Source organism: Falco punctatus, assembly GCF_963210335.1.
Source record: "Falco punctatus genome assembly, chromosome: 14".
Taxonomy (NCBI): domain Eukaryota; kingdom Metazoa; phylum Chordata; class Aves; order Falconiformes; family Falconidae; genus Falco; species Falco punctatus.
The window spans coordinates 23,553,608-23,578,008 of record NC_137594.1 but is presented as its reverse complement, the minus strand read 5'-3'; the positions used below and the strand labels follow the sequence as shown (position 1 = coordinate 23,578,008).

The window sequence follows — 24,401 nt, the reverse complement described above, 5'->3', positions numbered from 1 at the left end:
GCCGTGGTCGGAGGGCCGGGGCCGCGCCGGGGGCCGGACAGCGGCCGGGCGCGGGGAGCAGCAGCGGAGGGCGCCGCGGGACAGCGGCCCGGACGTTTGGCTACGGTACCACAGCGCGGCGGGGGAAGGAGGGACGGACGAGGGCACGCGATGCCCGGCCCCGTTTTACCCGGGTCCCCCCAGGGCCTGCCCGCGACAGGCAGCCGCCGCTGGCCGTACGGCCGCGGGGAGCCGGGGTGCCGGGCAGCGGGAGGCTCGACGCCACCCACCCCGCACGGAGAACGCACGGAGGCCCAGGTAGCAGCGGGGCGCCCCCGGGAGCGGCCCTTGGGCGCCCCCGCCCCGCGCCCGCCCCGGAAGCTCCCGTCGTGCCCCGCGGCCCGGAAGCGGAAGCGCGGCGGGGCTGGAGCCGGCGGCGGGCAGATGGCGGAGTGCGGGCTGCAGCCCCCTGGGGGTGGCAGCGGGGCTGCGGGGGCGCCGAGCCGGCACGAGAAGAGCCTGGGGTTGCTGACCACCAAGTTCGTGTCGCTGCTGCAGGAGGCCAAGGACGGCGTGCTCGACCTCAAGCTGGTGCGGGGGCTGCTGGCGGGTGGCGAGGGGCCCGCCGCGGGCCAGGGCCCTTCTGCTGAGCCAGCGGCGCTCCGGCGGGCCCGGCGCTCCGGGGACTGAGCCGGGTTTTGAGGGGGAAATCGGGGTAGGGCAGCCCGGTGCGGCAGGCGGAGGGAGAACGGGGTCTGCCGGGGTGCGGCAGAGCTGACAGCCGCGCCAGGGGCGTGCGGAGGGGGCTCCGCACCTGCTGCCCGGCTGCTGCCCCCACTGCCTCCTTCTCGGCGGCGCTCCCCGCTCCGTCGGCCTGTCCTAGCCGCTCCGGTGACTCGCGGAGGGAGGAGGCAGCGGACCTTGCCTGACCTTGCAGGCGCTTGTGCGCTTCAGTGGGAACCCCGTTTGGCCGTCTCGTTCTCTTCTGCGTTCTTGCCCCACACCAAGGTGCTACCCGATCACCTGCACTGTAACGATCCAGCCCTATAAAGCCTCCAAGACCTATAGAAACAGACACCTACAGAAACTGTTCCTCCCTGCTGTGCTTTGCACCACGGCATACAGCACGAAGGGGAGTGTGGTCAGATTCATATCCCTTAAAGGTCGTCCTTAATGCCTTTATCCTGTGGAGAAGTGCCATGTGGACGTGCCTTGCTTCTGCATTTTGGAGGTTTTCACCTAGAGGAAGTAACTTTGTCTTTGTGGCATGTATGGTACTTAAACCTAGGCCTTTTCTATAGGTGAAGCTCCTTTTCTGTGGTTTATGTAAATACTTCTTACGTGAGTGCGCGTGTGCTTGGACTCTTCACAGGCAGCAGATGAGTGCCAGAAAGCTGTGAAGACACAAGGGCTGGTGGAGTCTCCTGGCTGTAGACTTCTGTCCTCTCCTGTGCCAAAGGGTTGTCTATTTGGATTTGGGCAATATTTTCCTGTTTAAAACGTCCATTAAGTGGATTGGTATTGGTTAGTGTGATTTGATCAGTTATGCGGTGTAGGGTCTCTGAAGTCCCAGTCTGTTACTGTTAGGTAAGAGGGAACGTCGTTGCTGTGCTGACCCGCTCTGTATGGTGCCGCTGACATTGTTGGGCCTGGCTGTGCCCACACATGAGTGCAGCACGTGTTAGCCAGTGCTAGGCTGCTGTGTGGTAGTGGGAGCAGGTGTATCGGTGCAGTCCGGTGTGTCCAGGAACCTGAGGGGAGGAGAGTCCTGTGAGCAACATAGGGAAGACCCAGGGCTGCTCAGGAGCTCCTGCCGTACTGCCGTGCTTACTCTCCTCCTGGCTTTGTGTCTTTCAGAGGACTCCGCCTCTTGAAAAGGTGTTGATTCTCTGTCAAGTGGCATCAGATCAGATTTAGAAAAGGCCTTTTGTATGTCAACTTTGCTAAATTGTCAGTTGTGCAGACAGCTCTCTGCATTCCTCTTCTTGTCTCCACCTCTTTTACCTGGAAGGACCACCAAATTTTTAGGCTGCTGAACTAGTGTCTTCTAGCACTGCTTTGCCGCTGAGGAATGGTGATTTTTTGACCCACCATGACCAGGATGGCTGGAATTTGTTTTGTCCGTAGTGGGGAGGTTGTGGGGTAAGAAAAGGAATGAAGGGTCAGTGGCTTCTTCTCATGGTCATGGTGACGTTGAGAACATGGCTTTGTAATTTGAGGCGCTGGAGCAAGAGAGGTATGAGATGGCAAGCACAGTGTTTGGCCAGGAGTTAATCTTGACAGGCAGGAAGGAGTGAAACATGACTGAGAGTTTGGAGTGAAGTGTCTAACCTTTTTGCAGGCTGCGGATACCTTGGCTGTGCGACAGAAGCGACGGATCTACGATATCACAAATGTCCTGGAAGGCATCGGGTTGATTGAGAAGAAATCCAAGAACAGTATCCAGTGGAAGTGAGTGACAGAGAAGGTCTAAATCGTTCACAGGTCCCTTCTAGTCCAGGTCTAAGTTACACTGGGATCAAAATACCCTGCTCAGAGCAAGGTTCCTCAGTGGTCTGGGCATGCTTGTACTTTCCTCTCAGCTGGGCCATGCTGATGGTAGTAATGAGGAAAGCCAAAGTACATATGGCATGTCTGTTTTACAGCGGAGTTGTTATTTTGGTACAAGGTAAGTATCTGCAGTGCCTTGGGCTAGAAAAGATGCCTGTCATGGCAGGGGGTGGGGGAGGACTCTGCCAGTCTGTGCAATATAGGAAGATGTACCAAACCTTGCTGTGCTGGAAGGTGGGGATGTAGAGTGGGTACAGATGAGGTTTTTTGGGTGATCTGGCCTTGATCTATGACAGAGGTAGCAGTAAGGGAGATGGCAACCTCTCTGAGAGGTTGGGGCTGGTCTGGGTGCCTCCAGAGGCTGATGCATGTCACTCCTTTTTACTTTGCTCAGAGGGGTGGGTCCTGGCTGCAACACACGTGAAATAGCTCATAAACTTATCGAGCTGAAGGCAGATATAGAGGACCTGGAGCAGCGGGAGCAGGAGCTGGAGCAGCAGAAGATGTGGGTTCAGCAGAGCATCAAAAACGTTACAGAAGACATGCAGAACAGTCGATATCCTTTGTGTGAACTGATTACACTCTCTCTGTGTTTGCTTGCTGGGCTGGAAAGCAGAGCTCTGAGGGCTGGGTTGGTGCTGCCCTACTTGGGGCAGAGGAGTGGTGGTGGTGGTGGTGACCTGTTGTTGCTGGAGGATCTGCCCTAAAGGGTCAGGAGGCAGGCTTTGAAACTAGGGTAACTCTGTCTAGCCTGGGAACCAGCTTTCTTTGCAGTGCATGGCTTCTTGTTTGTCTTTTTGAAGTAAAAAAACCTGTGATGTTTACCAAAGTGAGAAAAGTGTTTCCCTCAGTGTCACAGGTGCCACTTACTTGAGTGCAGGGCCGTTCTTGTGGCTTGCCTGTCTTAGGATGTCAGCTCTGACAAGTATGTAGCTTGCAGACCCCGCCTGCAAACCGCTTTGGTGTGGCATGGAGAGCCTTCTGGGAATAGCGTTTCTTGCGCTCAGGAAGGAAATGCCAGGTGCCCTTTGAGTTCTCTTTCTGTGCAGGAAGCTGCAGCCTTTCTCCTTAACCTTGAAAACATTAGCGTATGTGACGCATGAAGATATCTGCAAATGCTTCACAGGTGAGAAAATGGTGCTCTGTTGTAAAGATGTAACACTGCAGTGCTATCAGTCTGTCCCAGCTGCTCTCCTTTCTCCAGGAGAGAGGAGGCAGCAGATCGCAGGCCACCCAACAGCATCAAGTTAAATGTAGCTCTGATGCCATCCTGGGTTTGTGTACCACTGAGTCGTAGCTTTCTTGTCACCATCAGAGGAGGCAGGCAGTTTCTTGTGTTTAAAGGAATAGAGCTGCTGTTCCTAAGGAAGTCTTTTTGCTCGGTGTCACTATGTGGGTGTTTGTGTGTTTTGTTAGAAGCCCTTGATTTTAAGGGCGTGGGTGGAGAATGTTCTAATAATGAGAAAATTTTATTGCATGGTATAAAGTCTGGGTGTAAGCAGGAAAAGAGTATAAAAAGCAGTCCCTCAGCTGCATCATGCCCTCTACCAATAAGAATGCAGGAGGTAGAGAGGAGCAGGACAGAAGGGAGTATGCCACTTGCTGTGACCTCACTCCCTAGTGTACTGCCTTCCTAAAGCTGTGAGGTGCCTGTATAAGAAGCCGTATGTTCTGTCTGTGGGGCAAAAGTGAAGAAAACCCACAGGACTCTCTAGTTTCTTCTCTGTTGCCAATTTTAATGATAGTTGTAGGACAAAAAAAAAAATCCCCAGTGGCCAGCCTGCAATACAGCAGCCTGCAGTATGTAAACTGTTCTCAGCTGTAGCAGTGTGGAGCTGCAGCTCCTTTCTGCTTCGGTGGACACCTACCCCTCCTGACCCCAGGCAACCTGCATCTGCTTGCTTGCAGCAAAGGTTGGAGCTACGTATCCTGACCTCCCCCAGTCATGCGTAATCTCACCCGTGTTTGATTCTTCCCTTGTCTCTCCCAAGCGCTCTTCTCACCCTACACTTCATCAGCTTTTCTATTTTTCATCTTTGTCTTTGTGGGCTTTTCTTGTTCACCAGACTTTATGCTGCTCAAGTTCCTGCTGGTAACTTATGCATCACCTCTGCTTTACTGTTTCTTCTGATTTAAGCTAGCACTTTGGGGATTGTTTTAGTTTGACAGTGCTTGGGTCCAGATAACTCATAACAGTGTGGAAGAGTTTACTGGAGACCAGCAGACAGCTTATTGCTTGCTTGGTTGATTGCTTTGCATTTTATTGCACCTGTTTTTTGTAAACTGGTTTGCGTCTGAAGTCAGACGTCACCAAAATGTACAAAAACTAGGTTTTACTGAGGGCAGATCTTGAATCCCTTCTAGAACAGAGGCTTGATCCATATTTTTCCATTGTCTGTTGAGTTTTCTTGTATGAATATGCCTTATGTCACAATTTTTTCCTCTCCTGAGCATCTGAGCCTTGCAGCAGTTCTTTGTTGGACCTTGTTTGGTTTTGAACTGTGGTTTTTGAGCAGGCTGAATTTCAGCTCCTGGTTTTTCTGATTAACTGCTATTGAACTTGTTTTCTCAAAGTGAGTTAAAGCTTAGAGATTTCTATGCTTGGACTCTTATCAAATATGGATTCATTATTTGGATTAAAAAAGAATAAGAACATGTTATTTTTTAGTGACTGGGAAACATAATTTTCCTGTCTGTTGCTGTGATGCGTTTTGCATTTGCAGAATCAAAAAGGAAGTGGAAACACTGTACAGTGCTTTGTAAAAGTACTGGGATTGTAGCTATCAAAGGAGATAGAAACACAGCACCTGTATTTGAAACAAACCTGGTCTTAATGCTCGAGCTTGTGTCTTTGAGCTTTATTAAGCATTTTTAATGTTTCTTAACAATATATTCCTTAGGTGTAGATTTGTTAAAGGAATCCCATTTTATTGGCAAATCCTGTGATATTTTTAATCCCTGTACCTTTTGCTGATCTGACCTTCAATTGCCTGCCTGAAATTAAGGGATGGGCTCTTCAGCTGTCCACTCCCATTGCTCCGGGCATCTTCTGTGTTAATTGTCAGGTGACACTTAATGCAGAATACCAGTGAAGTGTGAATACTAACCACCCTAAAGTTTAAACATTCATAGTGAAAGCTGCTAACTGCTCAGTCTGAGTATGTCTGATGTTCACAGTGCTGGTATTTCTCTGTTCACATTTCTTTAAACCCGGATATGGGCTGGAAGCTGCTTGCTTCTGACTGCTATGTTATTAGGAGCACAGGTTTTAAGGAGCTGCAGAATGTGAAAGGGAAAGATGCTGTTAGCTGGCTCCCAGCCCTGTGTGTGCAGGGTCCAATGCAACTAACACCAGGCAGCTCTCCTGCCGGTAGAGACTGGGGTGTGTTCGTTTCAGGTATTAGTGCTCCAGCATGAGGTTGCCATGCTGTTGGCAGCCTAGCTCCCAAGCCATTTGACACCACCTCCCTGCTGGCAGTGCAGCTCTGAGTTGTGTGCTCTTTAGTTTACTATTCACATCTAAAAACCTGTGACAACACCACGAAGGATCCCTTAGGACTTAAATGTTCTTGAATGAATTTAAGCCCTTCTGAGGAAAAGAAAGATTAGTCCCATTAAGTATGCTGCTAAGAAACTTTAGGGTTGCTTTGTGAGAAACTTTGCAGGTTCATTGTGCCTTAGGCAGTTGACACATTGGGAGCTGTATGATACGCTCAGCAGCTCGTGTGTAAATAGCAGTCCTCAAGGGAAGGGAGAGCAGGAGATAAGGGAGCTTTTGAGGAGGGGCTCTTTGTCAGTGCTTAATTATTGTCAGAACAGTTTGTGCCCACTGAGTGCTGACCAGTCTGTTTTCACAGGAGATACCCTCCTTGCCATACGAGCCCCATCAGGCACACGTTTGGAGGTTCCCATCCCTGAGGTGAGTGATAAATGCATGGCAGGATGCAGGAGTGTGCGTGTTGGGGTGGGGGTTGCTGCTGGATTGATCAGTCGGAGGATTGACGGAGTTGGAGGAACTGGCAACCCAAGGAGGGCTCCAGATACTAAAGAATTGCCGGGAAACTATTGTTTGGAAGTATGTGAGCAATTGCAGGAGCGCCAGGGGAGAGGATAGTCCCGGGCATGAGGGCAGTTGTATGTGGAACAGTGCTGACCTGTCTGGACAGCTTGTCTTGCCTCTGGAAAATTCCTGTTCTGTTTGAAAAGGGCTTTTAATGTACGGTTGTGTTTTGCTTTTGACTTTTTCTCAGGGCCTAAATGGGCAGAAGAAATATCAAATCCATCTGAAGAGCACAAGTGGCCCCATTGATGTTCTCTTAGTAAACAAAGATGCTTGGAGCTCTCCTCCTGTCGTACTACCTGTCCCTCCCCCTGAAGACCTCATTCAGTGCCAGGCAGTTGCACCCTCAAAACCACAGCTACCACCGCTTGCCCACTTCCAGGAGGCATCCGTTCCCAGCAGCACCCAGCCCTCTACACCGACACCCACCAGCACTCAGGACCATAGCCCTCCCACACAGAAAGCTGCAAGCACAGGTGAGAGGGAGGCTACAGGAGGCAGAAACAGGATGGTGGCTGACAAAGGAGAATACGTTCCTTGGCCTGGCTGAGGCTGGCACTGCTGGTTGTGCAGCACTGTCAGCTCCCAGCAAAAGGGGGCACCTCTGCCTTTGCTGCAGTGAGCCTTTCCTTTTGTCTTGGTTAGTGGGACTGGCCTGTGTTAATGGAAATAAGACACTTGGATTGAGGGGGTAGTGCCAGCCTGTAGGAGCGGTGGGGGGGGAGAGGTTGATCCTGCAGATTGATTGTTTTACTGTGAAAGGGTCGTTTCAAATCTCGAGTTCAACTTTCAGTTTTAAAAAAGACTGTCAAAAATACTAGATTAGGTTAATTGTAGCTTTGTCCAGCTAAATTTTGAAAGCCTCCAGCAGTGGAGATCCCCAGCTTCCTTGGTGAGCTCTTCCAGGGCTGCAGCACCCTCTCAGAGAATTCAGTTTTCCTGATGTCTGGATCCTTTGAGCTGCATCTTGTGCCTGCTGTGCACATTGCGTTGTTTGTCACCACTGAGGTCTTAATTTTTGTAACTGCCTTTCAGGTAGCTGCAACCTGCTGTTAGATTGCGCTTAGACTTCTCTCTGCCTGACTGAACAAGCCCAGCTCCCTTCACCCCTCCTTGTAGGCCATGTGCCTCAGACTCCTGGCCAGCTTGGTAGCCTTCAGCTGGATCTTCTCCACATCTTTCTTGGGCTGGTGGATGGCCAAAGCTGAACACAGTATTCCAAGTGCAGCCTCAGCCCCAAGCAGGAGGATAGTAACTTCCCTCAGTGTGGTGGCCATGCTTCTCCTGGTGTAGCTTGCTACCTGGCTTGTGTTAATTGCTGTGGGAGCATGTCCTTGGCTTATGCGCAGCCTGGCACCACCAAGACTGCTCTCCAGCAGAACTTGCAGCAGGACCTGGGAGCATTTGCTGGGTGAAAGCAAGAAGCCTCCTTCCTAAGCAGCTGTCTGTGCTTGGCCAGCATCGCCAGTGAGGGCTGAGTCTGTGCTGCAGCTTCTTGCTTTGGGGCTGGTGGGAGATTACATTCCTTCATGTGTCTGTGGCTCTTTCCAGAATGCGGTGTCCCAGCGGCAGAATCCAAGAGCAGCAGCAACTTTGATCCCCTCGGTGATGCGTCTGCATCAGGCGGCCAGGCGGCCGGGTTAGATACCCAGCCGCTGCAGTCCTCTGCCTCGCTGGACAGCAGCTCCGTCCCACCCAGCCCCTCTACCTCCTTCGAGCCGATCAAGCCTGATCCCACAGGAAGTGAGTATGCACCCTCCTGTCATTTGCTGCTCCAAAAGCAAGCAGGCTGCTGGGCCTGGAGAAAGGAGCTGAACTCTGTTTTGCCTTTGCTGTCAGCCAGACTCTGTAAGGGATGAGTAGGCATTTCCCTCTGAGGGTGCTGGGGAGCCTGGGGAGAAGGTGACTGTGTCACGTCTAGTGTCCTGCCACTTCCTGTGATGTCAGTACTAGACAATCTGTGAGGGACACTTGCGTGACACGTCTCTGCAGTTACATGTAGAATTATTCCCTTTCAGTCCCTTCCGTAGTGCAGGCTCCAATTTTTGAGACTGCACAAAGCTATAGAATTTCCATTTGTCACCGAAAGCACCGTTGTAACTCATGGGGAGTTTTCCTTTAGTAGGGGAGCTCTTGTCTGTTTCCCTTCTTTACTTGGGAATATTTCATCTATCTTTAGTGATCTTGTGGCCTTAATGATCTTGCAGTGTATATTTGGGGAGCTCATTATTGTGCTTGGTGAGGTGAAACAGGCTTTAAAAAAGGAACATTTGAGCTTTATTCCAGGAAATGGCAGGCTGGCCCAAGGACAGAAAAGCATCTTCTAGGCAAGGCACACCACTTTAATGTTTTGAAGCCTACCTTCACTGCAGAAACACTCTAGGTTAGAGGGTAAGAGGAAATCTTATTCAGATGTAGCTCACGCAGTGCTTTTTTCAGGCTTGTGTTTGCTAGTGTGTCTGAGAGAAGCATGAACTGTCTGTCTTCATCTTGGAGTAATCTTGATTGTGGAACTATGCCTTTGATGTGTGTATAGTTTACCACATCGCAGTGGGCCTGTGCTGACTCTCTGAAGGCATGCCCTCATCCTACAGAAGATACATCGAGGAGTACGGGAGCTGACACTGTGAGGCTTACATACAGGCAATTACTGTAGAGCTGCTGACCGATAGATAATGTTCATGTCCCGAGGCTCCTACAGATTTATTTTAAAGCAGTTGAGCTTAAGTTTCCTATTGCTTACCCTTTCAGCAGAAATATGTGACATGGCGTGTGGGAGCAGAGTTTCTGGATGGGATTGGATGGTTTGGGTGTGTAAGGAGTACAGTAGGATAGTAGGTGATTATACTGTAAAGCATGTCAAACTCTTCATGTAACGGTGCAAACCATTTGGTTTGTTGTATTTGCAGTACTGGAACTTCCCAAAGAGCTGTCAGACATGTTTGATCCAACGAGAGGTATGTTCAACCCTCACCACGGCTTTGTTCTGTGCCCATCTACCCACAGAAATGGGACAGTTTGTTTTATTCACTCCCTTTTGGGTTATTTTGGGGATGTGGTTTTGTAAGGTTCTTGTGTTTGTTGGTGGCTGCTGCTTGTCTGCTTTTAGCTAGGCACTCTTAAATACCAGTTTCTGTATGTATTTTTCTGTCATTGTGTTGCTAGCAAGCTCTGTTACGAGTTTGCCCTGTAGTGTGCAGATGAGGGCTTTCCTGTCCACTTGCCAACGCTAATCTGTGCTCTGGCTTCCCATGCCCCTTCTCCAACTTGTCTGCACCATGTAAAAGAAAACACCCTGTTAGTCTTGTTTCAGCTGTAGCCTGCCCCCAAGGCCAACCCAAGCAAATAATCAGGGGAGATAGTCTCTCTTCAAGATATCCCTCAGTGGGTTTGGTGGTGCTAGTTAGTAGTTTTGGAACTGTTGTCAAGAGTTCTGCCTCTGCCCAAGGAATGTCTGGGTGTCACTGCCTAATGGTGGGACGAACTCCGGGCAGGAGAGGTGGATGAATTTGGTCTAACATAAGCCTAAACTGGGAAACTCTTTTTATCTGCACATTTATTTCCCTTCAGTGCTGGTGGAATACTTTCTAGCCCCACAGCTAGGCAGAGCTGAGTACACACACAAGCACTTTTGTAGTGGTGATAATACATACAACAGCAGCCTCCCTAGTTCTGTGCTCTAGCAGGTGCTTTGTGAAAGCGTTGCTTTTGTGTGAAAACCCCGCAGTCCAAATGCACATGCGTGAGCCTCTGGTCTGTGTGCTAGGAGCCCTGGGCCCCGCAGTCAGCCTGGAGAACACCTTTCCTCCTTGTGCAGCACTTGCTGCTGTAGGGTGAGGTCTTGGTAATGACTGAGTACACCTGAAGAGTAAATTTGACTTCACAATGCAAGACAAACTCCTGCGAGACCCCAGCCTGTGCAGAAGATCTAGCTTAACCCAAACTAACTGTACTATGTGACCATGTGGGCACTATTAAAAAGAAGATGTTTGTCTACGGTAATGTATGTTGTTTTATGAAGTATTCTTCCGAATTTGGAGGGGGAAGATAAAGATCCAAGAGTGAAGGACAAAACAGAGATGACAGCCACAGAGGCAAGCTCAGGACTGGTTAAAAGCAACACTGCAGAGCTCAGAGAAATGGGCCTTGCAGCATGTTCCATGCAGCCTCTCTCATCCCTGTGTGATCCCAGTAATTTTGCCCTGGCACTGGCAGCTGCTTTAAGGGTATGCAGTTTAAGCTGCAAGCGCCTGGAGTACTGCCTTAATGTTTTGTATTGGAATTACTTTTTCTGCATGGTTTTCTCTCTCTTTTAAATGTGTGCTTAATAACTGCTTGTTTTAAACTTGGAAAAAAACCTAAATTTTGTCACATACATACACCCCCTCCCTGCTGTATTACCAGCCCTGATCTAAGAATGCAGGTCCTGCATTTAATTACAATTTATTGAAGCTGGTATCAGTCCTGTCTAGTTGCTTAGTGTTGAAATACTCCCACCTCGTGGCACTGAGTTAGACTTGTAGGTTCCTGTCCTCTGGGAAATAGCCTGCTGTGGATAAGTGTCTTGAAAATGAGCTTATGGGAGTTCCTTTTATGAAAGCTTATTTCAAGTGTGGGTGTTACGTTGTCAGTACAATTAGACTGAGTTAGTTACTCACTCTGTTAACTTGGTAAAGGGAGAGAGGCACTCAGAAAGTTTGTTTCAGACGCTTAGTTTCTTAAAGAAACTAAGTTTCTTTCTTAAAGAAAACAGATTGATTTGCATGTGTGTTGTCTGGGTGTTTCTCTGTCTACCCTTCCGGTGCCTTGTCAACCCACTAGCCAAGAATAACAATGCTGGAGGAAGGAATGATTTTTTGGAGATAATTTTTTTACAGTTTTTTGTGGGCAGTAGAAGGGAGAGGAGAGTTAATGGCCCATTAAGGAAAGATATGCAGAGCTCCTATGTTCATTCTGTTTGGCAGCAGACAGACAGCGAATCTGCCAGGATGCACGGCTGGATTAGCTGCAGCATAGCAGTGGGCCAAGGGGAGCAAATTAGGGGGACAAAGGACACAAATCTGGAGGAAACTAGAGGCTCATTAGTTCTGCTGCTTTGGAACTGCTTGTTTGTTTTTTATTTTTTTCCCCCACCCTTAGCAAAGTTGGTGGGTAACTGAGGACTGTGAATATGTCAGGCTTTACCAGCTCAGTTTCTGGTGCATGTTGAAGAATTTCCTTTGGAGGAGCTCGGGGCACCAGCTTGCATGCCAGTGCTGGGGTAAGGCACTTGAAGGACACTGTCATCCAGTTGAGCGAAAGCAGTCAGAAACCTCCTGCAGAATTTTTTGATGTAGCTTGAATTGTCTTGACACAGATTTCCCTTTGTCCGCAGCAGGAGGCCCAAGCCTCTGTTTGGCACTGCCAGCTGTGCACGCTGTGCCTGAGCCAGAGGAGGGGGAACAAGGGTGAGGGGCACCCTGAGAGGGGTGGGGAACTACACAGGAGCAGGCCAGGAAAGCAGAGCATGTTGCTTAACCATGCTTGTCTGTTCCCCAGAATGTATGAACTCTGAGCTGCTGGAAGAGCTGATGTCGTCTGAAGGTGAGTCTCTGAGCCTCCCCCTCATGGGGTGGCCGTTCCAGGGGAGGAAGACCATGCTGCATGACTGTACCCAGCTGTCAGTCTTGCGGCTGCAGGCTCACCCGCGTCTTTTCTGGGCCCTGGACACAGACTCTGTTCTGAGTGTCCTGACAGTCCCTGAGAGAGGCGTGAGAACCAGGAGAACCCGTCCCTTCCGTATCGCAAGGCTGACTTGAAGCAACCTCAAAGACTGCTACTCTGAGGTGGCCTCCTTGTGGCTCTGCAGCTCAGTGCCCATTGGCAGCTCTTGGGTTGGTGTGGGAGTGCTGAGGTTTGTAACCTGCTGTGGGCTTCTCTTTCCCCAGTGTTTGCTCCCTTGCTCCGCCTCTCCCCTCCACCTGGAGACCACGACTACATCTATAACCTGGATGAGAGCGAAGGCGTCTGTGACCTCTTCGATGTGCCTGTCCTCAACCTCTGACTTCTCAGTGCGGCTGTGCACCTTGCGATCACAGACTGTTTTGTAACTTTGGAAAGTGTCTATTTTTGGATTCCTTTTGTGCTAGAGCTCAATGAGTGAGTGATTCAAAGATGCTCTCATATGGACTCAGAACCAAGAGATGTGGACTTGCAGGTTGGGAGCCTCCCTGTAGCTGCTGCTTCTTCCTCTGTTGCACGTGTGTGGTGCATGTGCAACTCATCCTGCCGCATCTCTCTCTCTCCACTGGATCCTGGGCCTCACTTCAAAGGGTCTGTGTTTTGAGTGTTCCCAGTTCACCCGTAGAGTTTGCCCATGTGCCTCTCCGAGCTTCCTCAAATCTGCATGCCTTGTTTTTTCCTGCACTCCTAGAGGCACTTTGCACCTCCTAGGTACCAGCTGCTACAAGGAGCCCTAATATCGTGGTCAGTTCACAAGTCCAGAGGTAGTTAGCTAGATTTCTCAATGTGAGCAGTTCAGATTGGGGTAGTTATATTTCTGAATGACAATGAGGAAAAGAAAAGAAAAAAAAAAAAAGGCACAAAGTGTCCATTTCTTCCAGTGACTCCAGACCAAGCTGGTACATTTTACAAGAAAACGCACTTTTTTTAGCCAGCTGTGCCTCCTAGTGGGACTCAGGAGTTGAGCGTTCCTAGTAGGACCCAGGAGCTCTGTCTTTCCCTGCTTGTGCATCAGCAGGAATGCTGATTATGCCTTCACCAGTCTGCCGATGCATGAGCCCAGGGGCTCCACTCCTTGTATAGCAGCTGTGCTGTCTCTACAGGGCTAAAGAAGAGGTGCCAGTATATTGGTGGGTTTTTTCCTAATTTTTATTTGTTTTTGCCTGAGTGAAGAGGTGTTTGAAAGGATGAGACTGTTCCAGCTGGTGCCTGTAAGGTACCCCAGGTACATCAGAGCCTGCTTATATTTGCAAATAGCTGTCTTCTCCAACCATTGCACTTGAGCCTTCAACTGTCTAAAAGGTGACCAAGCAGTAACAATTCAGTAGTACTTTGCCGTGACAAGTTATGTAGGTGTTGTCAGAATAGTGCGCTGCTTTCCCCCCCCCCTCCCCCCTCCTTTTTTCTCTCTTGGCATCTCCTCAGGATCAGGCTTTCTGTATATTTGAATTTGCTTCTCTAGTGTCCGTACCCATGCTCCCAATTCCTGATCCTGTGGCAGGTCTTTACCTAGTGTGATGCTTTCTCTGCATCATTTTTCCACAAGGTTTTCCTCATTGCTTTGGAATGGAACGTCTGCTGTTGGGTCCATTTTATGATTATCAGGTGGTACCAGTCTTGGACCCTGTGCAGTTTAGTTGGATAAAATGCCCTGATGGATTTGCGTTGTATTTTGCAAGCCCCAACTTTGGTTGTCAGTCAGATGATGTATTTGTGTCTTCAGTTTTGCACATCTTCCTGCCAATGTGGTAGCAGCAGCTGTCCTGCTGTCCCTGCTGCACAAACTGCCGCAGAGGGGGCCAGGCCAGACGCATGGCTGGCTGTTGCAGAAAGGTAGCTTGCAGCCATCCACTCAACCAGCTGACATTTAACTTCTCCGCTTAGCTGCTCACTGCCTGTGAACCACACAACCAGCTGGAGCACCAGCAATAAGGGATGTGAAGTCTTTAATTCTCGGAGCCTGCAGAGGTGAGCAGAGTATGCGCTTTGGGGCCTGTGTCCCCGAGGTGGCTCCGGGGGCCATCCTGTTCTGCGTGGGACTCCTCCAGAGAAGCTGTTCCTCTCTGCAGCCCCGAATCACCCATGTCCTCTTTGGGGAAAAGCGTGAAGAATTCAGGAGGAAGAGCGGGATGCTCTAGTGTGACAGCAGGCAGCTGCTGCTGGCAAGACAGCCATGGCGTGGGCCCCCACGGGGGTGAGCTTCCAGCCCGCACGCAGCCAGTCCCTGAGCCTGCTCTCTGCATGGGGCTGCCAGATCCCTCGGTCCCGTGTTAGCTGGGCTCCGTGGCTTTGGTGTAGCTTGAGCTCTTCATGTGCTGCCTGGCCCTCACCCTCCTTCCGCGTGTTCACGTTCCCACCCGTTAGATGACCTTTGGAATAGGATACCTAGAGAAAAATTTACAGTCGCAAATGAACTTTTGATTCATATATAAAGATTATTTTTATACTTTTTTTTGCAAGGAAAGAAAATGGCCTGTAATATTTGTACAGTGTTCTCTGACATGAATAAACAAAAACTTTCCAGAGTTTCCCGCCCCTGCCTGGCCTGCGCCGCCCCTCGACCGGACGGGCCCCCGCACAGCGCAGCGGCTCCTGCGCCCCCCCGGGACTGGGCCCGGCCCGAGGGAGGCCCCGGCCTCGCCGCGGAGGTGGGTCTCGCCGCCCGCGTCAGCTCAGGTGAGGAGGCCGGGCCTGCTTGGGCTGCGGCCGGCACCTCCATCGAGGGTGGCGGTGGCGGCAGAGCCTCGGGCCGGCAGCGGGGCCCCTGCGGGAGGCGGCGGCAACGGCGACCCGGAACTGCGGCGCGGCGGGGCGGGGAGCCGAGCGGTGCCGGTGCCGCCGCGGGGGCCATGCCGCCGCCCAAGGACGTGGTGAAGATCGCCATCCAGATGGTGGGAGCCATCCCGCAGCTCATCGAGCTCCAGCAGGTACTGCCCGGCACCCCCCAGCGCCACCCTGGCCCCCCGCCCCGGCTCATGGCCACCCTCTCGCTTGCAGACCAAGCCCCTGGCCTCGGTGCTCAAGGACGTCTGCGACGCGTGAGTACCGCGGTGAGGGCCGCCCGGGCCCGGCGGCGGCTGGCACTCGCCCTGCGGTGCTGTGACCGGCCGCCCATCGCCTCAGGTGGAGCCTGCCCAACGCCGAGCGCTACGCCCTGCAGTACGCGGACGGGCGGCAGACCTACATCACCGAGTCGGTGAGGCACCCCCCCAGCCCCCCCAGCCCTGCTGGCGTGCACTCGCTGGCTCACTGCTTCCTTGCCCCTTACAGAACCGCGGGGAGATTAAGAATGGGAGCATTTTGCAGCTGGCCACCTCTCCGGTACATCCCTCCGTCCCCCCGTCTCCTTCTCCACCGTGTGCTCTGGTGGGATGTCCCCCGGCTGTGGGGTGATGCGGTGCTCCAGGCCCTCAGCCACTGCCTCGCTTGGTGATGTATAGCTCGTGATGGGTCCGCTCGGTGCCTCAGACCCAGCAGAAATAACACGGGGAGGAGACCTGTCCCGGCCTTCATTCTCCCTCAGCAGAGCCTGGGGGAGTTTGAAGAGAAACTAAACTATCCTGAGATGCTTTGGACGCGTGGGCCAACTCATCAGGCTTTCTTAGCGTCATGCCAGCTTGACCTCCTTCCTCAGCTCCTCCTGGTCTCTGCTCTGGTGGCTCTGTCTCTTGGTCCAGCTCCTCACCTGGGCTGCTGTAGCCTAAGCCTCCTTCCAAAACCTGTGCTTAAGCTCTTCCAGCCTTCTCCGAGCTTCTCGCTGTCTTTCAATGAGCCCCTTTGGCTTGATTCTGTCCTTCCTGGTAGGACCAAGAAGCAGAGCGGTTGTACAGCGGGATCCAGAGCAACAACTTGGACGTGAAGACTGACTCACTGAAGAAGCTTGCAAGCCTCTCCCAAGATGTTACCTTTGCTCAGGAGTTCATCAACAGGAATGGCTTGAAACAAATCTTCTCTATTGTGGAAGAAGGGAATGAGTGAGTGTCAGAGGAGGACCTTCCTGGTAGTTCTTGACTTTTCTTCTCCCTTGCTAATGCTGCATGAGCTCCATGGGCATTGGCATGGACTCTGTTCGTGTTCCTGGCTTGTCGATCCCTGTGCTGCGGCATGAAGGGCAGTGCCAGTGGCAGGGTGCTTGGCTCTGCAGGCTCCTTACAGGCAGGTAGGTGGTTGTGTCCCCCCACGCTGGCAGCCAGGGAAAGGTCCCTGTGGGTCTGTGGTCCTGACTCCACATGAATGTGCCTAGACATGAAACTCTCACCCCTTTGCTGGCTGGGTCATCTGCAGCCTCATGGGTTTTGCTACCAGGAAACCTCCTGCGATGACCTTAGCCTCTGCTGCTGCTTGTTCCTGCTACCCCAAACGATGCCTCTGCCCTGAGTTTTAGCTGTGAGAGGTCTGCAGGCAGATCAAGAAAACCCTGGTTGCCAAATACTAGTGCCTACTTGACTCTGTCAGGACGTGATGGTGCATCTCCTCTGAGCTCCTGTCTCACAGAGGGCAAGGAGCCTAAAACCAGGCAGCGTGGCGTGTGTTTCTTGGAAGTAGGGGGAGGGATTTGGGGTGGTTTGGCTTTCCTGAGGGCTTGACTGCAGTGATCTTTGTACTGTGGTAGCACAGCTTTCCAGTAACTGTTGAACTTCCCCTGCCTCCACTTCCTGGATTGACTAAGCAAAAGCTTCATTTCTTTCCCAAGGCTCTCTTTCCTTTCTTCTCCTGCTTGCTGCTCTCTCCATCTCTAGCTATTTCTAAGGTACCCACCAATGTGCAAGTGTACTCCCATCTTACGGCTGGTGACTGGGGGGGTATCTGGGGCCGTCCTCACTGCATTTACTTATCTGTTGTTCCAGTACAGGGGAGATGCTAGTGCACACCCTGAAGGCCTTCATGGAGCTGATGGAGCATGATTTTGTTTCCTGGGAGACCCTTAGTGCAGCCTTCATCAAGAAGGTAAGGGTCTTCTGCAGTCTCCACAGCCTGTGCCCTTGGGATTCCTTGTTGCCCTCGTCACCCAGGCTCAGCCTGCCATGGATGGATGGTTTTGTGTCTCGTAGGTAGTGAGTTACGTAAATATGAACGCAGTGGATGCATCTATCCAGCAACTCTCCTTGTCCATCTTGGAGAACATGGTGCCTACCAGTCGCCTCCTCTTTGAGCTAGTCAAAAAAGAAGTGACGTTAGATCGTCTCCTTACCCACCTCCAGGTGTAAGTGGGGAGGCCAGAGCACTCTTCGGCTCTATCCCAAAGCCGGTGGGGATGAGGCAAGGGAGGCGATTTCTCCACATCGCTTCTGATTATCCCTGACACAATGTAGTATTGTCCCTTCCTAAACAACTCATGGGTGGGCAGCCTGTCCTGTCCCCACTGCTGGGGGAGGGATGGACTGGCCTGGAAACCATCCCATTTCCAGGTCAGATTCTTTCATTCATGGCCTTTTCCATTCAGATATTTTAGTTCTTTAAGTGACCTGCCGTTTTTCTGGCATTGGTTCTTCCCTTTCCCCGGTGTATTTAGGAGCAGTAGTGTATTCCCTGCAACTTGGGGGTGATGGTGCTGTTCTGAACAGTCTGTTAAATCCCTCAGCTAAGGGGGGTTCTTTATTCCCTCATCTTTCTCATACCTCTGCATCTTTTCAGTTTGGAGGTTTTCCTTTCTAGAGAATGCAGAGGTTCATGCCCAGGGCTCCTTCCAGACAGTCCTGTCTGTTGCTCACCCTGGGTTTTCCTGCAGCTCCCAAACACTGCACCCATGGGTGCGTGCAGAGCAGTATCTGATCCATCCAGGGCTGCTCTGCAATCACAGCTGTGGGGGCCGTCTCCCCCGCCGGCCCTGCTGTCAGCAGCTGCTCACTCATGGCTCTGTCCTCCCTGGGTCTCCCAGCTCTGTGCAGTGGGGTCCAGCAGTGAAGTGGGGAGAGGACTCTGCTTTGGGGTGGGCAAGACCATCCTCAGAGCTGGTGACTGTCATCCTCATCATACCCCTTCTGCAGGACAGATGCCCAGCTGCAGCTGAAGGCGATGGCCCTGCTCATTGCGCTGCTGCTGGCTGCGACTGATGCTGAGCGGCGGGTAAGGGGCTGTGCTCTGTAGGCAGGGCCGGGCGATGGCAGGGTGGGGGGTATTGCAGACCCCAGCTCCGCAGTGTCCCTGTCACACAGGTGCTCTGCCAAGAAGCCTTTGCTGTCTCACACCCCTTGGAGGAGTTTCGGGGGGATGCAAGGTCTCAAATGGCAGGAGAATTATCACAGCTGGTGGTGGCACAGTGACTGCGATGGCCCTGGCCGAGACCCAGCATCTGGCATATCTGGGCCATCATGGCTCGGCCCCCCTGTGATGGGGTCTTGGGCAGCTGGGCCCTCCACTGTAGTGTTTGTGTTCTCTGGGATGGTGGGGCTGTGAGAGGTGCCCAGAGATGTTTAAAGTCAGCATCCTCGCTCTGCCTCTTCTTGACTGCCACAACCTGTCCTAGCAGCCTGGTGGGGCAGGATCTGTTTGAGCCCCTTTGGAGTGGGATAGTCCTGGCTGCCAGGGCAGTGGAAGCTAGGGGCAGGTCTCCTGCTCACCAGTGTCACTCTTGAGACTCCCTGTTCCTTTCTGTCCCCACCCTGCCTGTGGCTCAAAGCCAGGCATAGCAGGGAAGCGGGTCTGCAGAGGGAACACTGACTTTTTTGGTGATGTGCTGAGCTGGCAAACATCTCACGGCCTCTTCCATTCCTAGGACATGATGGACTACCTGAGGGAGAAGAATATCAGGCAGTTTATCCACAAGGTGAGGAGCCGGGGTGATGCAAGGGTCTGTTCTGCACTTCATCCTCTGTGCTTCCTTTCCTCCCCAGCCTTTGGTGACCATGCCTGACTGGGTGGCCTGTGTGCCCTGCACTCCTTCCTTGCCTCCTATGGTTGCTGCTGTGCTGGCACCCACATGCCCAGGGTTGTGCTCCTGGCTGTCTGCATTTCAGTGTACCCAGCTCTCACCCAGCCCCGAGGGGAGCTGCCCACTTCCTAACACCCCTGTGAGCAGCAGGACCTGCTGGGCTGGGGCTGTTGGGCCTGGGCTTGGAGGAACTGGGAGCAGCAGCCTGAGGGAACATCCTGACTCACGGTCTCCTGTAGAATATCATCCACAGCTCCGAGCCGCTGGGGGATGAGATGGCCCATTACTTGTATGTGCTGCAGTCTGTCAGCCTCAACCTGTGTGAGCGTCGCATGAGGACCTCCATGGATCCCTACTCACAGGTCTGGGCCCTCTCCTTGCAACTCTGCCCCCAGTCTCTTCTACCTGTGGAAGTAGAGGCGGGTGAAGGTTTGCCTTTGGGTGAACACAGCACATTTGATTTCATCATCAGTTTGTCCTGGGAGAACCTGCTTGCATGAGGCTCACCGGCATCCCCTCCTCTCTGCTTTCCCTCCAGGAACAGCGGGAGCTCCTCCAGTCACTGCGCCAAACTGCCTTTGAGTCGGAAGGTGAGGCACCTGCCAGCAACTTCAGCACTGAGCGCCGGCGATCCCTGTGTGCCAAGGAGTTCCGCAAGCTGGGCTTCATGGTGAGTCCCCCCTGCAGCCCCTCCCCAGCTGCACGCTGGCTTTGCCACCCACCCTGGGCAGAACCTTCTGATGGTTCCCTAATCCTGGTGTCCCTGTGGACACTGATGGGCCACCATGCAGTACCTCCCTCCTGCTCCCTCGTCACTCCTGAACAACGAGTGCAGCCGAGCTGTTGGGTCTCAAAAGGCAAAATCCCATGGCTGTGTCGGGAGGACTCTGCTGCTTGGAGAAGAAAGCAGGAGCTGCTAAATCACATCTTTTTATGTCCTAGAACAACAGCAACCCAGCAGAGGACCTCCGCCATGCCCCACCGGGACTCCTTGCCCTCGACAACATGGTGTATTTCTCCAGGCACACCCCCAACGCCTATAGCAGGGTGCGTGCGCTCTGCCAGAGAACTCCCTGGCAGAGAGGTGCTGGTGGATCTCCACCTTCTTTCCCTTTCTCTGTTGCCTGTCCTTGGCCAAACCCAGGCAAGGATGTCCTTTCTGGGCAAGTGTCCTGCTGTTTCCCTGTTTCAGATGGAGCTGAGTCCTCCCTGTGTGTGGGAGCAGCCATTTGAGGCTGGTGGCACTAAGGGTCCCTGTAATTTGTAGTGTTTTGACCACAGATTGGCTTCCAGGCCTTGCTCATGTCTGATCAGACTGGGGCAACTTGGGCAAAACCAGCCAGCGGCTGCAGAGCGTTGGCCATGCTCCAGCCTGCTGTGCCTGTGATTAGCTCCCATGCTGCGGCATGGGAAGGGTGCAGCCAGAGCTGGTTTTTGGGGAGACTTTACTGCTTCTGTTTGGGATGGCTTAACCTGGGGGGACAGCTTGACTAGGAAGTTCAGGAGGAGCATGGAATGTCTGAGCCCTGCTGTTGGGGCAGCTGTCTGGGTCTGTGGCCCATGTAATGTGAGGCAACGACCCTCTCCTCCAGTTTGTCCTTGAGAACAGCAGCCGGGAAGACAAACATGAATGCCCCTTCGCTCGCAGCAGCATCCAGCTCACCCTGATCCTCTGTGAGATCCTGCACGTTGGAGAGCCGTGTATGTGTGCACCCCGGCTTGTCCTTGTCCCTGCCCTGCTGCCTGCCGGCTGGCAGGAGCAAAAACACACTGCCAGGGTAGGGGGCTATGTACAGGGGCCACCAGGCCCTGGCGTGGCCAACGGCAGGGGAAGGGGAGGTAGGGCTGGACAGAAATCCCCTGGAAAAACTGGGAAGTCTGGCATCATCTGTCCTTCTCACCACAGGCTCGGAGGTGGCTCAGGCCTTTTACCCTATGTTCTTCGGGCAGGATCATTTCTTTGAAGAGCTCTTCTGCATCTGTATCCAGCTGGTGAATAAGACCTGGAAGGAGATGCGCGCTACCCAGGAGGACTTTGACAAGGTGTGAGGGGATGCTGTGGCCCCAGACGGCAGCTGGGGCCATGGGGCTGTGCGTAAATGCAAGGGCTCTGGGGGATGTCACCCGACTGGGGGTGACATCCTGGGCCCCGCAGGTGCTGCAAGTGGTGCGGGAGCAGATCACCAGGACCTTGTCCCTCAAGCCCACCTCCCTGGAGCTATTCAAGACCAGAGTGAATGCACTGAACTACAGCGAGATCCTGAAGCTGCGGCAAACAGAGCGGCTGCACCAGGAGGAGACGCTGGCTGTGCCCGTGCTGTGAGTGGGCTATGGGCAGGGGCCCAGGGCTGTGGTGGGAGATGCTGTGGGGCTGGGGAGGTCAGCAGGTGCCTGTTGAAGTGGCCGTGCTCCTCTTCTGCTGGCTTTCACCCCAGGGAGTTGCGCGAGAGGCTGAAGCCAGAGCTCCTGGAGCTGATCCGACAGCAGCGCCTGCTGCACCTCTGCGAAGGCACCCTCTTCCGCAAGATCAGCAGCCGCCGCAGGCAGGGTGAGTGCCAGCCCTCTGCTCCTGGCTGGGGGTCCCGGGAGGGGGTGCTGAGGCTTGTCCCCTCATCCCCTGCCACCAGGGAAGTTGAAGTTAATCTGCAGGGAGCAGCACAGCACGCCCAACTCTCTGGGTGGCTTGGGCTAATCCCGGGGTGGGACCAAATGGGGTGTGCTGATGAGGGGGCAGCTCTGTCCTTGCAGGGAAGGGGACCTCAGCAGGGGGATGCTGAGCATTTCCCAATGGTCCCTCTGCCGCAGACAAGCTCTGGTACTGCCGCCTGTCACCCAACCACAAAGTGCTGCACTATGGGGACGTGGAGGAGGGGGTGCACTCTCCCCCCATCGAGAGCCTGCCAGAGAAAAGTAAGTGATGGAGAGAATGAGAGGGTGAGAAGGAGGGAGGGGAGCCAGTGCCCACTGGTACCAGGGACTGAGAGCTGTGCGAGTTCAGGCTGGGGTGGGCTGGCTCTCCAAAGGGCACTGCAGGGTGGCTTGAGCCCACACCCCTCGCCCCCCAAGCTGCGGATGGCTGTGAGCCCCCACGCACAGGCTCTGCTGGGCTCTGAGCACCAGGGACCTGGGGGAGGGGAGAGGAGGGCAGCCACTCATAACTCCTCTGCTTGCCCCAGTTCCTGTGGCAGACATGAAGATGCTGCTCGTGGGGAAGGAGTGTCCGCACACGAAGGAGAAGAGCTCTGGGAAGCAGAACAAGGTCAGCACTTCCCACTCTGCCTTGCACAGGGGGCCCAGCATGCTCCCCTCCCCAGCTGGTGATGGAGTTTGGTGGTAGGTGGGTGGTGGTGGATGCTTTTTGATGTGGCTTGAGACTGGAGGGGCACAGAGGAGGGGGCTGGGAGGCAGCTCCTGCTCTGAACCCTGCTGGGGCTGGAAGGAGTCCCACTGAGAAGCCAGCTACCCCCTGTGCTGTCCCTGCAGGACGTCCTGGAGCTGGCCTTTTCCATTGTGTATGATGTGGAGGAATATTGCCTCAGCTTTGTTGCTCCCACCCGGTATGAGGTGAGCTCCAAGGGCCCACTGGGGAGACAGGCTGCGGCCAGTTGTCCTTGCCAGGGGACAGGAGGCAGGGAAGGGAGTTGTGCCTGTGTGTGTCCCTGGGGTGGGAGCCACAGTGAGGGGAGGGGGGGCTGGCAGGGCTGGCATCAGGGACACCTGTGCTCTGCTTCCCCAGTTTTGCCTCTGGACGGATGGGCTGAACGTGCTCTTGGGCAAGGAGATGACAAGCGAGCGAACACAGACGGACCTCGATGTCCTGCTGTCCATGGAGCTCAAGCTGCGGCTCCTAGACCTGGAGAACATCAGCATCCCCGACACACCCCCTCCCATCCCAAAGCCCCCCAGCAACTTAAACTTCTGCTATGACTTCAGCCACGCAGAGCAGTGAGTTCCTCCCTGTGCCCTGTCCCCCTCTGTGCCCCCCCAAATCAAACCCCTTCCTCCAGGTTCTGTCCCTTGTCACCAGACCAAAGGGATGAGCCCAGGCACTGGCTGGGTGCTTGGGCATGTGCTGCCTGCACCTTGCCCACCCTGGGGAGAACTGCTTACCCTTCATTGCTTGTGTCCTGCCCTCCTGCGAGAGCACAGGGATGAGCCACCGAGCATTGGGCTCCTGTTTGAGGTGGCATGACCCAGCTGCTTTTCCCCCCCTGCCACTGGAAGGCCAGATGAAATACTTTCCAGAGAGCTGAACCCCTCTGTGGTGGCGCTTACCCTCCCCTACTGCAGCCAGGCTTTGGGCAGAGAGGGCATGAGTGCAGGCAGGAATAAAGGTACAGGCAGACCTGGGGCAGCTGGAGGTGGGTGCAGCACTACAAAGGTACGAATCTGCACTGCCTGACTCTCCCCACCAGTGTAGGGGATCTTTTCTGGTTAGGAAAGTGGTTAGAAAAAGGATAAAACACTCCTTTCCACTTGGTTTGGCAAGCAGACGGCATCTCCTGAGCACGGTGTGCCTGCCCAGCCAGGTACCTCTCACACTGAAACTTTTTTTGCTGAGCCCTGTGTGCTCCCAGTCCTGGAAGGGGGCTGTTTAGGGTACAAGCACCCTGTCCCCAGCACTCAGCTGGGCAGAGACTCGCTGCCACCGTGCCTGCAGTAAGGAAACAGACTCAGGTCTACCCGGCACTTGGCGTTGTGCCAGTCCTGGTGCCTTCCCCTGCCCTGGGTGGGTACTTGCACACTTCAGTCATGCTGCTGCACTACTGCACCATGACAAGCTACCTCCTCACTGGCCCCCATGGCTCCCGCGCCGGTGCCCTGCACCTCCTTGTGCCTACAGCTTCTCCCAGGGGTGCTGCGGTAACAGCTGCAGCTGCAGGTTGCCAGGGCTCTGACCGTACCTCTGCCTCCCGCACATTGGGACAATAAAACATTTGTGGAGAACTCAGGACCGTGTCCTTTCCAAAGGTTTGGGGAAGAGGTCGGGCTGACTGCAGGGCAAAAAAGGGCCAAAGTGGCAAAACTGGGATGGTGCTGCAGTGCTGCGGGAGTGTGAAGAAGCCTGGAGGGTGGGGTGAGAAGATTTTGTTCCTGCTCTTGAGGAGCAGGGATTGAGTCAAATCACCTCCGAGGAAGGTGGCCGTGGGGCTCCAGCCGAGGCTGTTCCCAGCTGGGAAGGCCTGGGGCTGCTGCCAGCGGTCCCGGTGACAAGTCGGC

General features: G+C 53.6%; 2 protein-coding genes across 4 annotated transcripts; both read left to right on the top strand.

Annotated features, from left to right (window-relative positions):
- Positions 1-150: 150 nt before the first annotated feature.
- On the top strand, positions 151-14,013 carry E2F4 (E2F transcription factor 4; the record flags this gene model as incomplete). Its single annotated transcript, XM_080364965.1, has 10 exons — positions 151-570; positions 2,321-2,430; positions 2,924-3,087; positions 3,614-3,655; positions 6,387-6,448; positions 6,780-7,065; positions 8,141-8,332; positions 9,499-9,546; positions 12,128-12,172; positions 12,517-14,013. 10 exons carry the CDS (start codon positions 151-153, stop codon positions 12,630-12,632), a joined length of 1,485 nt encoding a protein of 494 aa, XP_080221091.1. The 3' UTR covers positions 12,633-14,013.
- Positions 12,753-24,129, top strand: ELMO3 (engulfment and cell motility 3; the record flags this gene model as incomplete). 3 transcript variants are annotated; one of them, XM_080364917.1, is made up of 21 exons in its annotated part: positions 12,753-12,901; positions 14,835-15,237; positions 15,308-15,348; positions 15,434-15,506; positions 15,581-15,631; positions 16,115-16,284; positions 17,158-17,257; positions 17,362-17,513; positions 18,298-18,376; positions 19,026-19,076; positions 19,421-19,543; positions 19,720-19,851; positions 20,124-20,228; positions 20,774-20,882; positions 21,088-21,224; positions 21,337-21,500; positions 21,617-21,729; positions 21,987-22,091; positions 22,358-22,440; positions 22,665-22,745; positions 22,918-24,129. In XM_080364917.1, 21 exons carry the CDS (start codon positions 12,753-12,755, stop codon positions 23,128-23,130), a joined length of 2,634 nt encoding a protein of 877 aa, XP_080221043.1. In that variant the 3' UTR covers positions 23,131-24,129. The 3 variants fall into 3 exon arrangements, with proteins under 3 accessions (XP_080221043.1, XP_080221044.1, XP_080221045.1); XM_080364918.1 differs by lacking the exon at positions 20,774-20,882 and having other exon boundaries at positions 21,132-21,224; XM_080364919.1 differs by lacking the exons at positions 22,358-22,440; positions 22,665-22,745; positions 22,918-24,129 and having other exon boundaries at positions 21,930-22,065.
- Between the last annotated feature and the right edge of the window lie 272 nt (positions 24,130-24,401).